Raw genomic sequence first — 13512 nt, 5'->3', positions numbered from 1 at the left:
GCCTCTTGGTAACGGAGTGCAACTCAAATTTGCACTGCTTATCGCGAACACCGGCCGCTGCGAGGCTGTCGTCCGCTATCCGCGCAACCTCTCCGGAAAGCTGCGGTACGCGCGGCGTAACGAAGGCAGGGGTTGCAAGCTGCTAAAACATACTTTCTTAATGATAATATGGGCTGCGCCATCCACAGACATGATAATATTCACACGATGAGTTCATTAGATGTATATATAGTTCGATAAAGATTGGCAATACAAAGAAATTAATAAAAGACAGGAGAATTTTCTATTTTACAACGGTGCGTTTTAAATAAATTACTGCGTTTAATGCTTCTTTATTTTTAAGTTGTTCGCGCTAAGACATCTTGACTTGCACCTTTCTTCCTCATAATGTTTCTCGAGCGCTATCTCACAACTCGTTTGTTCCGCAAACACATTTATTCAAAACGTGTCATCACATTCCGCATGTGTGTATTACCGCGCGAATTTTTTTATGCGCGCTTGAAGAAATTACCTCGGTTAATTGTGATATGATACAACAGAATTGCTCGCAGAATGCTCGCTTTATTACAATCGAACTAAATTAAGTAATTCTATAAATATACACCGCCTTAATTAGAATTTTGGATCTAATATTTTAAAAATAAAGTAAATAAAGTACTAGTTAGTGAACAGTTAGTGAACGTGACTCAATTTGTTAGAGAAAGTGCTACAAAATTTTAAATATTAATCACATGTACGACTCAAAATCAATTTGTTGTTTATAAAAATTTAATAACATATTATATTTATTTAGAATCGTATAAATCGTTAAAAGCCTAATATTTGAAATGTTTTATCACGTTGTCCAGTAATTGGTTCACGTCCACTAACTGGTACCTTTACCTTAGTTCATCTTCTAGCTTAGCAAATATTGAACGATAAAATCGCTACTTCGAATAGGTCAGCGACCCTTGCTCTTATCATAATCTTCTGGAAATTATAGAGCAACAAATCGTTTCCTCTACTTACATTACTCATCGATAAAGTCGCGCGCGAATAAATACGCTTTTGGAATTTTAATTTATTCTTGCATTCTTGGGTACGAACTGTTATTTGAACAGCCTGATTGCAGCTGAAAATTGCATTATCAATTTGATTTTTTATGTACTCCATTTCTTCGGTCTGATGTCTTAGTACAGTTATTTACTGTACTTGTATTCGTGTCGATCACTGTGAACCACTTTAATAGGTCATACGATTATAAAATCTTTCACGCTCGTATCCACATACGTGATTTATCGCGATTTATAAGGTCTCTTCCGGTCATGGAAGTCTCCATTCAAGGGAGAGTACCGCTACCAGTTACATGTACAAAGCTGTTGACGAAAGATTCATTAAAGGGTGGCGACAAAATAGGAATTAGTTCACACAATGTCTGACACGGATACTCTTCAATACTCCGATTTTTTATCATGAAATAATATTAGTATTAGCCCAAGAGCAGAGCACAAATTATTATATGACATCAAAGTGATATCAAAATGGCTCCAAAATGATTACTAAAAGTCACTTTTCAGTCAGTAATGATTTTAACGTCACATTTTGACGTTATCGTGACTCGTTCTAGTTGAGAGACAATGTTCGAAGTACTATGTCATTCGTAACTTTGAAGATTACGATTTCCTAACAATAAGATACTACAATATATGATTTTTAATGAACGTATATTTACATATCGCAGACACACATTCCATTTAACAGTGGTTTCAATCGAACTAGAGGCAGGTGAGGTCGATGCGGACTTTCTAAACGCCCTGTATACGATCGACTTCCCCACCGATGGTAGGGGGACAGCGGGTCTCGCTCTCTGTTGAACGTACTGGCCCCATCCGTGTGTTCGAGACGTACAATGGCCGCCGTGTGAGCCGACGTGCTGCGTGCCTCAAGTATTAATCGTCCTCAATTTTCCTGACTTAATTTGCCGGTTGAGAAACGCCCACGGAAAAAAATGCGCGACGCCCCGCCGCGGTGGTACCATTCGATGCGAGTCCGTGCGACAGCGAACTCCGATGGACGACGCCCGCGTCCTGATGGACCATCATCATCATCATCACCATCATCATTGCGTGTGTTGTTGACGCTTCTTGACGAAAACACAGTGATCGACAGGACGCAACTGATCGCGCCCGGGTGCATCAAGTCGTCGTAAAACAGTTGTTAAACTCTCGCGAAGATCGAAGTGAACGTTTCTACATTGCGTCCATTCTCCCTTGATATTCAGTGTAGTGAAGTATCATTCGTTAGACTAGTATATGTGGTGTTGTGTTACGCACATGCTGCTCCGCTTTGGGAAGGTAAATAATACTTCTGTAAAGTATCTTTTGGCGTTGGATTTCTAAATTAAGAATCAAATACGTATGTAGAAGAGCTTCAAATATTTTATTTTTTTTGGAGCAAGACTATAACAAATATTTCGAAAATAATTTCGGATTCCCGTATTTTTTATATCGAAAAAAGGAAATTTGGTAATAGTTGCTAGTATCTGTTAACTGTTATTATTATAAATGCTTCGGGGTGAAGTAGTGTCAATTAAATACATTTGCTAATAATTATTAAATAATTTAGTTAAATAAAACGAAATTATGAGTTCAATAAACAAAATTTTAGTAAAATCTACTACAAATTCAGTTAATTTGATTTACAAAAATTCATCGTAGAGAGCATTCAATTAAACATTAATAATTATTATCAAATTTTAATAGCATTGAATAAAATATGTCATAAGTATTATATTATCAAATATTATTAAATTGTGATAGTGAAAATTTCTCTCCATATTTAAAGTTATATGTTATATGATTTATTATTCCGAATGATAAATTATTTTCAGCATTAAAAACTATCACATACCTAGACTTAAAATGTTTATATACTATATTAATTATACCAAATTCATAAAATCTTCATTAAGGTATAATCTTCTAATCAGATACACGAAAAATTTGATTTACAAAAATTCATCGTAGAGAGCATTTTTTCATTGGATTTTGGAACCAATGCGCATTCATTTTATTTTATTTACAACATTTGAAGAATTATTTTCTCTAGATTTTATCACATAACAGTTAAACTAAATTGCATAGTAATATTTACTAAATATTTGGTAAAAATTAAATTGAATAATTTAACAATATTTATCAAACATTTTATTATAGTCTAAATATTTAGTGATATATACTAAATATTTGATAATTATTACCAAATATATAATATTATCAAATATATAATATTATCAAATATATAATAACTATTATATCAAATATAATAATAGTAACCAAATATTTAGCAAAAACTAAATGTAACTATGACTAATCACTTTTTTCAATGAAAAATGTAAAAACTCTAATGATCGAAATCCAATTAACGATAGTTAATAATTTCGAAAATATGACTGAATAATTCTGCATAAAGATTCAAAATCATTTGTACGTAGATAATCCACAATCGGATTAATATATTATCTAAATTGTTAATATCAATATTATTACATGTCTTATTTCTCGCTTGGGTTTTAAAAGTCCACGAACATATTCAATAGTATATGGTTCTACGAAAAAAAGTGAAATCATTGAACGAACATTAAATTATATGCTCATCATTACATATACGCTTTGACGTTATACTTTTTCCTGGTATAGTTAAATAGGAGATTATTCCGATAGAGAAAGAGGGAGAGAGACAGACAGAGATACTTACGTCGCTGTAAAAGAATGCTATAATTAGCTATTTGGTTAAACTCCTTCTCTAAGCTTAAATTACTGTGTTTGTAACTTGCATTCTCGTTATTCAAAGTTTCATTGTCACAAGAATATATAACTCGTTAAAAAAACGAATTCAAACTCGTGTGTATATACGAATAAATATCATTTTTTGAAAGTAACATGCCTTCAAAGTTGTTTCGAATTATTCGACCGTGAAAAGAACACTTTCGTTTCTTTTTGTGGGGAAATCTTATCGCTTGAGTACAGGGAACACGTAGGAAAAGTGTTGTAAACCGAGAAAGTCGCTATTTGCGCAATAAAAACTCACTGATCTATAATTATAACATTAGCAATCTAAGCGGAATGACATTTGGAGCAACTGTCAGGAATTTTACTGATATATATAGTAGTTAATTAATGATTGAAATAAATAATTATTATATTTTTATGATTGTTAATTTATTAAAAAAGTGAATCTGGATACAAAACTTTCCACATATATAGTTAAATAAATTATTGAGCATAGATACTTATTTATATCTAGTTCAAAAAATTACAAGGAAAATGTATTGAAAAGTCAATATAAATATTATAACTGTTATTTAGATAAATAAAACGCATTAATTATATCATTGAATTGTATTATTCATTTCATAGGCAGCAACTAAGAGCTATAAGCAAATAGGAATTAGCAACCATGCCGAAGCTATGACAGTCGTGTATTCGGCTGTTCGGAAATCGGCTATACTGATGTATTTATGATTCGACCGCGGATCTCGAAAAAGAAACGATGGCAACGGAGAAAGAGGAGATTCCAGTGGGGTCTCCTTGGTACGGCAAGGTTTTCGAGTGTTGGAGGAATCGGAATCGAGTCAGTCCCGGCAGAATCGAGTTGCCCGACTGCGACTTTTTTATCGTGGCACCACGACGCACGCTGCGCGTTCTCAGACCGACCCTGAAGAGCGGCTGGTATTATGAGAGTACAGCGGTCAACCGGACGGAGTCGGTCAACGACAATTTCTTTAATCGGTGGACCAGGAGGCCGCATCCGTCCGGAAATTGCAGGTGTTCTTTTCGCCAGTCCATCGGCGCGTTAAGCACCACCGAAGAGCGAATATCTGCAGAATTAAATCACATCCGAACAAGTCTCTGCGAGGCCGAGAAAAACGCACGTGGTATCGAAGAATTGGAGCAGAGAGTCTCCGTAAATTTGCAAAAGTTACGGGACACCGCGGAACTTTCCGATTGCGTAAACGAAACGACGGTGTCTTCGACATTAATGACTGATCCGCAGTCGTTCGAGCAGAGCACGAAACAACAAATTGTTAAGGATTTAGAAAGGTAAGTTTAATATTATTATTAAATATTTTTAATAATAAAATAATAACATAAATACATCCTGTATACAATATCTTGAGATGTCCGTTATTTTTCTTCGTCTTTTTCTATATATTACTGTAAAACTTCATTTATCCGAACATTCGAGAGACAAGTTTTTCCCGCTATAACCGAATAATTCAGATAATAAAAACTCTCACTAGCTCTTTCTTCTGTCGATACTTTTTAGTTTCAATAATAATAGCTGATGTTTAAATTTGTTAAATTTGAAAACTGAAATCAAAAGTGCTCAATTATGAGTATATATAAATATATAAACTTGTTCGTATAGATAAAGTGCAAATAAACGGAGTTCTACTGTATTTGATAAATTAAGAAATTTATTTGGCTTGAATGTATAATATATGAAAATAAAAATATATAAATTTTATATAGGTATATCAATACACTTCTAGAAGAGGTACTTGATGATACCGTTAAGCATATAACTAGGGTGGAGAAAGAAAATGTTCAACGTTCTTGGCAACAAACGAAAAATAATTTGATGAAATCGCAGTCCGATAAATCCAAAGAAAAAATTCCAATAAAAAAGGACGAAAATGATTCCTTTATCGATATTAATCCCCGTCTTTTAGAGGATAAGACGCAGGAGGAATGGATTACAGAAAACGAGTGTAAAACTCAATTCGCCAGAGTTTCAATAAGCGAGGGTTATGTGAATCCCGCTTTCGTCGGTTCAACTGATGAATTAGCTTCTCTAGATTTCGATTGTTCTGCAACTAAACACAGTAAGCGATATTTAAAAAAAAAAATAAGATTATTTTTATTACTTCATTAAAAGATATTCTTTGTACATAATAAAACTTTTCACTACTGTTGTACTATTTTTGGGATAACAGGTTTATACCTCGGAATATCAACGGAAAGAATCCCTTCAGAAAAATTGGATTGTGTGGATTCTGGAATAAATAGCGTAGAGACCATCGAGTTTCAGCTATCTGATCAAGAACCCAGCTTTGAGCAATCTCTTTTACGAATTATTGATGAGAAGTTGGGAAGAGGTTCTGTGACGAATAACTCGGAAGAAGATAGTCTCGAAAAAAATTTGCAAAAAGTTGTTCTAGTAGAGGAAGAACGTGAGATTGACTCTCAGGAGATTGTACAAACTTCGTCTAAACTTGAGACATCATCGATAGATCCTGACTGGAAAGTGGAGCGATTGGAAGATACTGCTAACATGGATTGTAATTTCGAAAAACTACGCTTAGAATTCCAAAGTAACGACAGAGATTCATCTCCAAATGATGAGACTCTATTAAAGATCGACGTAAAATTAACGGAAAGTTCTCCCATCGAGCTTAACGATTACAAGAAATGGGTGGAGTTCGATGAAATCTCTTCGCAGGAAAATACTAAACTAAATCTCTGCGATTCGGTAACACTTCGAAGAATCAAAAAACCAACTATAGTTTTTCTACACGGTTTTGGTTCCTCGGCAGAAGTCTTTGAACATCAGCTGCAGTATTTCTCTTCTCTCGGTTATCCTTGCATTGCTCCAGATATGCTCGGGCACGGTATGAGTTCAGCGCCCAGACGTTCTAGAGATTATCATTTCAACAAGTTACTCAAGGATTTGGACGCTGTTCTACACTATTACGCTTTTAAACCTGGGGAGAAGTGCGTCTTAGTCGCACATAATTACGGGTAAGATATTGTTTGCTTAAAACTGTGCTTTATAAAATATTCTTTTTTACTTTTCCATAATCTCGAATAATCACTTTTATAAAAAAAAATTTTATATTAGATTTATTATATTATGTTAATTTATATATTATTTTTATATTATATAGATTTATTAGATAAAACAATAAGTTTTTTTATATTATAGAAAAACTATTGACATAGATATTATAATATCTGATATTATATCTGCTTACATCTTATGTGAATTCCAGGTGCAGTTTTGCTACGGCGTTAGCTTGTAAATACGATAGCAATATTCATCAACTTGTGCTAATATCAGGCGGCGGTCCAACACCTCTTGCTCCACCGAGCACGGAATGCGCGGGCCATTGCTGTCTCAGGGCGATTCTCGCGCCTCTGTTGATGTGCGGTTTTCATCGAGATATTCTCTATTCCGCTCGAGGCCGACAGCATCCTTATTGCGGTCAAGAATCGATGAAACAGTGGCCTTCGCACATGAAATACATATTGAAAGGCATGAATTGGCCGCAGGGTGATTATGCCTTCCACAGGAAGGTATGCACACCAACGCTTCTCGTACATGGACTAAGAGACAACAAAGTGTCGCTAGTACAAGAATGTCAAATGGAAAGAGTAAGTTCATATCATGACCTATCATCCAGTTAAATATTATGTGTATATAAACGAAAAATATAAAATATAAAAACTATATATATGTATAACTAGACTTTTTAAAAAATAACATCTTGATTTGAACTTGATCTTGAAATTATCTTAATTTTTTAGACAATGGTGAAGGCTTTCCTCGAAGCTATTCCAATGGCTGGTCACAATCCAATGACTGAATGCCCTCAACAACTGAATCACATGATACATTGCTTTATAGATTTATGGAAAAACAAAAAATGGCAGTAGAGCGATATCCTGATTTTAAGAAAACTAAAATGCTATATCATACCAAAATTGCATTGACTCAAGCAATTAACAAACTATTTATCAATTAATTTAATTATCTCAGTCAAATATAATATTTAACTGAAAAACGTAAGATACAAGTCAAGAAGTTTTAATCTTCGATTAAATTAAATGATAGGATAAATTAATGAAGTGTGGCCTCGTAAAAATGTGCCAAGTTTTGTACAGATATATACAGAAAAAATGTACAGATAAAATGAATATGAAACGTCTCATTTGTCTAGATCACTTAAAATAACTTCATATATTTCTAAATTTTTAATACTCGAGCTGATTCGCGCTTACAATATATATAAGTATCATATGTCCTTGTTTAACATTTGATGAATAATAAGAAATGATTCTTAAACATCGTAAATGTGAATCAAACCAAACCTTCAATATGTGCTGTCAAGTATAAGATTCGGATAAGTCCGATTCCATTTTAAACTTTAAATTTAATACTTGACCAGAGAATTTTTAATAAATAAATTGTATATCGTGCTTTCCTATTTAAAATAAATAATTTTTATTAAAAAGTTATTTTCTCTTTCTCTCTCTTTTGTGTCAGAAAAAAAATTATTTAAAGTGATCTAGCAAATATTAAACAGAGGCTATGTGTGGAATAACGTATAAATTTACCAAAGATGATTTATATATCGTTATTTTTCATATACAGTACTTTATAAGTTATGTTTTACAAATAAAAATTGTATACAGATGATTACATCACAATGGTTATTTATTTTAACAAAATTAAATAATTGATCAGTCGACGACGCGCAAATATGTGTCACGTTCGTTTGATATCACCATGACCGTCAGCGATTTAATGACGTTTGATTAAGCGGATTCTCAGTAGACTTCATCCATTCTTTCCTAAGTATCTGTTTCAACTGACTCAATCTCAAAGTAGGATTTTGTTCTTTAATCATCGGCATCATTCGTTCCTCAAAGCTCGCGTACGCGGCTTTCATCCGTTTCTCTGGATGTCGATCTATTTCAGGATCTTTTGAGCTAAAAATAAAATAATACAACAAGATAACAAGAGAAATTAAATTTAACTATTATATATATATGCAATAAATATAAAATACAATAAATTAAAGATGTTTTACATTTATAATTGTAGATATATAAAATAAGATTTTGCATAGATACATTCTAATGTCTTAAACGTAATTTAATTACCTTAAAACGGATATAGCCTCGTCAATACCATGAGCCGTTTCACCTTCCAAAATCAATCTGTTTAAATTTTCCTCGATCGGTTTCTCCTCTTCTTTTTTCTTCATAGCCACTTGATTTCGTTTTTCAGTGATAGCAACGATTTCGGCTCTGGTAATTTTTGAAGCAAGCTGCTTGCCACCAACTTTTATATTTGCCATTTCCTTTTCAAGTAGGGCTTTTGCTTCCGCTTTTTTTTCTAATTGCTGTTGACGTTTTTTCTCGATGTCTTCCTGCATACAATAAAATGTGTATTTTGACTCAATTCAAACACTGACGCGGTTGTCTTTTTAAGAATGTTCGATTGATATTTTGAAATAATAAAAAATTATGAAAAAATTATTCTAAATTTGAAAGTAATAAAACAAATTTCTTCTTAGTAGTAGTTTACCATCTGAATCATAAATTATTTGAATAAAAAGTAGCATTTTTTAAATCTGTATTCCAATAGAAATGTATAGGAATATATTATAAAATAAACGACAAAAATCTCAATTCTTCTTAATACTAGATGTACAAATTAATTCTCAGCCTTTTTTGATCAATTTTGACACCTATTTATAAAAACTATGAATACAAACATCTTGCTGGGTTACTCCAAGCGTATTTGCAAGTTCTAATTGTGTTTGGTAAGAATTCTTCTTCAAAATTTCCTCCAACTCCAGTTCTTCCACTTTTTTTGGTTAACCAGAGCGTTCAGGATCTTCAAGGTCGAAATTTCCCTCTCGAAACTGTTGGAACCATTTTTTATACGTACTGTACAATACAGCATTTTCGTTATAAATCGAACAAATTTCTTTTGCCTCAGCCGCGTTTTTTTAAGTTGAAACGCGAAAAGAAGGCAGTGTCTCAAATGTTACTTTTCAAACGACATCGTGTTTACTTGTTTACTATTGATTTTTCAAGTTATATTCACAGGAAGATCAAATATTGTATCTCATTTTAAAGCTAAAAGATGACACTTTAAAATGACTACAGGGGAGGTTCAACATAAACGGGTTCTGAGGTCACTGAAAGGTAGGATCCGAGAATTAATTTGTACACCTAATATAAGTACTTTATGTATCAAGATTATTTATATAAAGTCACATCGTGATGCAGAAATTAGATCTCTAGTAAACAAAATATTTATTTGTTCTTCTAAATCTTTGTAATTAGTCGATAAATCATAATGACATTTTGTATTATTTTGAATAATTAAATATAAAAACATTAAGATTTTTATTATTTTTAAAATTTCAGTTTTTATAATAATGAAAATAATAATAAGTATAAATAAGTATAAAAACGTGTTATTTAATCAAAACAGAGTGTAATGGACACAACTTTCGTATATATAAGTATAAATATAAACATGTGTTGTATAATATATATCTATCCTTAATGTTTAATATTTTATTGATAATATTAATTCTATAAAACACGTACCTGTTTTTGTTTTTTCTTCAATACTTGCTTATCATTGTCCTCCCATGCTTTGTCTTCGGCTTCTTGCGCTTTTTTAATAGTTTCAGCTTCTTTAGCCGCTGCTTTTCTAGCCCGGGCGGCAACCGCCTTGCTATTCTCACCCACAAATTTCTTCGGCATGTTTGATCTGCGACGTAATAAATCTTCATTATTGTTATTTTCAAATTTTGCATTTGATTTGTATTATCGTGCTCCTCTGTATTCGAAATTAGTGGGCATGCGTTTTATTATATTTTTGAGTTGGCAATAGCCTATATGACATGCGCGGAATCATCGTGAAAATTCTTAAGATTCAGGTTAGGAGGCTTCAAAATAATCGGCATTCCAAGGCACAATAACACGAAGAGAATCGCGCGTGTGTGTATTTTCAATCTTACGAGCGGACGATAAACGATTTCACGAAAAGCACATGGTTACGCGGTTTAAAAGCAGCTGCAAGTATTTAATCGTCACGCGCGAAATGTCGAAACAACGGTCGACGAGGAATGCGAAGACGTCAAAGGTGACCGGCACTGATGTGAGTGATCATCTTGATCTTGTACTTACCGATGTCTCGCCCATACGATAGTCGATCACCTATCACGAAAATAATGTGACATTTTCTGTTATGTACACTTTACCATCTCTGGCCACTCCGTTCCGTGTCGATAAAAGTGACTAGCCACGTCTGCCAACCTTATGATAGTTACGATTCGTAGTTCTTGTCATTATTGCCGCGATTGCAAATTTATTGTACATGTGTACAAAATATTACACGTGGATGAAACTGTGACATCTGTCACTTAGCACGTGGTGGCGTACAAAGCGACTGTCGAAAAGAGACAGAGAGAGATCATATGCTCTATTCTGATATAATCTCTAATATTGTCGTGTTCTTTATGGAAGATATACTATGTACATTCTCTAAATAAATATTTTTCGATTAATAGTTTAGATTAGAGGGCCATGAAAATAAAATTTTTATATAGAAATTCCGACCCAACATATATATAATACAAGAATGGATTAAAATCGATTCAGATTCCCTTGTGAAAATAAAATAAGACTAGAAGAAATGTGAGTGGAATGTAAAGGGAGAGGGACAGAAGCGTAATCAAACGTTTTAAGGTACGTAAATTGAAACAATGGAATGTAAATGAAGCGTAAAACGTTTACAAAGCGTTTTAATGCTTCCTTTACGTTCCATTGTTCTAATTCATGCTCCTTAAAACATTTTATTATACTTTTATTACTCTTCATTTATATTCGACTTATGCTCCGATTTTTATTTTCAATAGAAATACGTATTTGCGAACATTAAAATGAACTATATAAAATGAATTATATATTAAAATGAACCTTTTTTTAACCTGAATGCATTTTTATTCATTTATAAGAATTGCATGAAGCACATTTCTTTTAATTTAAAAGTAATATCAGCTTTCCTGTGCGTTGTGAATACTTATCAATTTATAATTTTCAATAGAAAATACAATTTTTCAATCCAATTGAATCCAAAAAAAAGTTTTTCTTACTTAAAATACGTATTCAGATAGCTATAACTTTTACTAAAAGTTTACATATACTAATAAAGACTTATTATACATACATATATTTAAGTAGAACCCAGAAGTCAATAATGTATCAAAGGAACATCATGATTTTATTTGCCACTTATAAATTCATTTTTAAGTCCATTTTAATGTGCTGATTGCAAAACAGAGAGGTTCTCAAATTTCTATCGTATAGCCAATCAACAGGTTTGAAAAATTTATCGTTCGATAGTAACGAACAAATGTAATACCAAGCTTTATGGTTCTTGCACATAAGGCGCAGCAATGCTAAGAAACAACGCATAATTTATACGATGATCACTCAACCTCTCGCTTTTCCGGAAATAATAAATACGCAACGGGACGTTGGTTGCTTGCCAGCGCTTTTACATACCGAGTGTGTTGAGAAATTGCCTCCATTAACGCATTGTTTGCAGGATCCATCTACGGGACCTGTGGTTTTAAATAAAGACGGAAACGTCGCAATTAAAATTCAGGCTAAGCCCGGAGCAAAATGTAACAACGTTACCGGTAATGCGAAATATCATTTGATAACATTTTTTTATTATAAAAAAAAGCGCCCTGTTTTAAGACTATCATGTATTCTATGTTTTATAAAAAAAAAAAGGAAAGAATTTCATTAACACAATCGCATAATTATTGCTGAAAAATGAATATCCATAGATATTTCTGACGAAGCAGTAGGCATTGCAATCTCCGCCCCACCAACGGAAGGTGAAGCCAATGCCGAACTCGTTAAGTATTTAGCTGCGATTTTTGGAGTAAGAAAATCTGATGTATCTTTGGATCGGGTTAGTGTTAATTTCAATTAATTTAAATTAGTTTTATTAGTTTGTACATTTTTTAAACTTTTTCTTTTTGCAGGGATCCCGAAGTCGGCAAAAAGTAGTTATAGTGTCAGGAATTACGACAGATCAAGTTTTGGCGAAGTTGAAAGGAGAGATGGATAATTAAATGTTACACTTCTTTACTAAATTTTTCTGTCATATTAAACGATTTTTCCCAATTTATACATACATATAATCTTTACCTTATAAATATATTTTAATTTGTCCTATCTTTATACTCTTACTTTTCGCATATTTTTGTTTAACCTTTTCGATACGACTTTATTTTTCACTATTGCCTCCATCTGTATGGACAGTCAAATCGCAAATACGCTGCCACTGTACGGAACAATCATGACGCAAATGTCACTTCACTGGAGAAGAAGCATAGCAGTTTACCGTGTAATATAAAGTATTCATGGAAAGGAATTGTTAAATTATAGTCGTTATTAGTGCATGGCGAGCGTTCAATTGGGAGCTGGACGACTATAGCCGTTGTTAGTATCGAAAGGGTTAAAAGTTGTTCAATTATTTTATATTATACAATATTATACAATTTATACATCTGATTTTTTGAACGCAATTAACCGAGTTAATATATATTGTCAATATTCGTAACATTTAATGTACATTAAATTTTTTAACAGCTACATATATAATTGCACCAGATACAGTATTTCCGAATATCGCCATCGATTCTTT

At 32.8% G+C, this 13512-nt stretch overlaps 4 protein-coding genes across 4 annotated transcripts in view; 2 read left to right on the top strand and 2 right to left on the bottom strand.

Annotated features, from left to right (window-relative positions):
* Positions 1-13512, bottom strand: part of LOC108781443 (uncharacterized) — a 101005-nt gene that overhangs the window by 19202 nt on the left and 68291 nt on the right. The window lies entirely within an intron of this gene.
* On the top strand, positions 2265-7766 carry LOC108781444 (uncharacterized). Its single transcript, XM_018549403.1, has 6 exons — positions 2265-2333; positions 4398-5081; positions 5514-5865; positions 5974-6782; positions 7034-7415; positions 7569-7766. The coding sequence occupies exons 2-6, from the start codon at positions 4531-4533 to the stop codon at positions 7695-7697; spliced, it is 2223 nt and encodes a 740-aa protein (XP_018404905.1). The 5' UTR covers positions 2265-2333; positions 4398-4530; the 3' UTR covers positions 7698-7766.
* On the bottom strand, positions 8466-11066 carry LOC108781449 (coiled-coil domain-containing protein 124). The gene is made up of 4 exons (XM_018549408.1): positions 10977-11066; positions 10392-10557; positions 8928-9196; positions 8466-8753 (listed from the first exon to the last, which is right to left on the bottom strand). The coding sequence occupies exons 2-4, from the start codon at positions 10548-10550 to the stop codon at positions 8558-8560; spliced, it is 624 nt and encodes a 207-aa protein (XP_018404910.1). The 5' UTR covers positions 10551-10557; positions 10977-11066; the 3' UTR covers positions 8466-8557.
* On the top strand, positions 10623-12972 carry LOC108781453 (UPF0235 protein C15orf40 homolog). The gene is made up of 4 exons (XM_018549411.1): positions 10623-10947; positions 12400-12493; positions 12647-12774; positions 12848-12972. Exons 1-4 carry the CDS (start codon positions 10840-10842, stop codon positions 12935-12937), a joined length of 420 nt encoding a protein of 139 aa, XP_018404913.1. The 5' UTR covers positions 10623-10839; the 3' UTR covers positions 12938-12972.

Source organism: Cyphomyrmex costatus, unplaced genomic scaffold, assembly GCF_001594065.2.
Source record: "Cyphomyrmex costatus isolate MS0001 unplaced genomic scaffold, Ccosl1.0 scaffold815, whole genome shotgun sequence".
In the NCBI taxonomy this organism is placed as follows: domain Eukaryota; kingdom Metazoa; phylum Arthropoda; class Insecta; order Hymenoptera; family Formicidae; genus Cyphomyrmex; species Cyphomyrmex costatus.
Note: the sequence above shows the minus strand (reverse complement) of the source record. Positions and strands in the feature narration are given on the sequence as shown.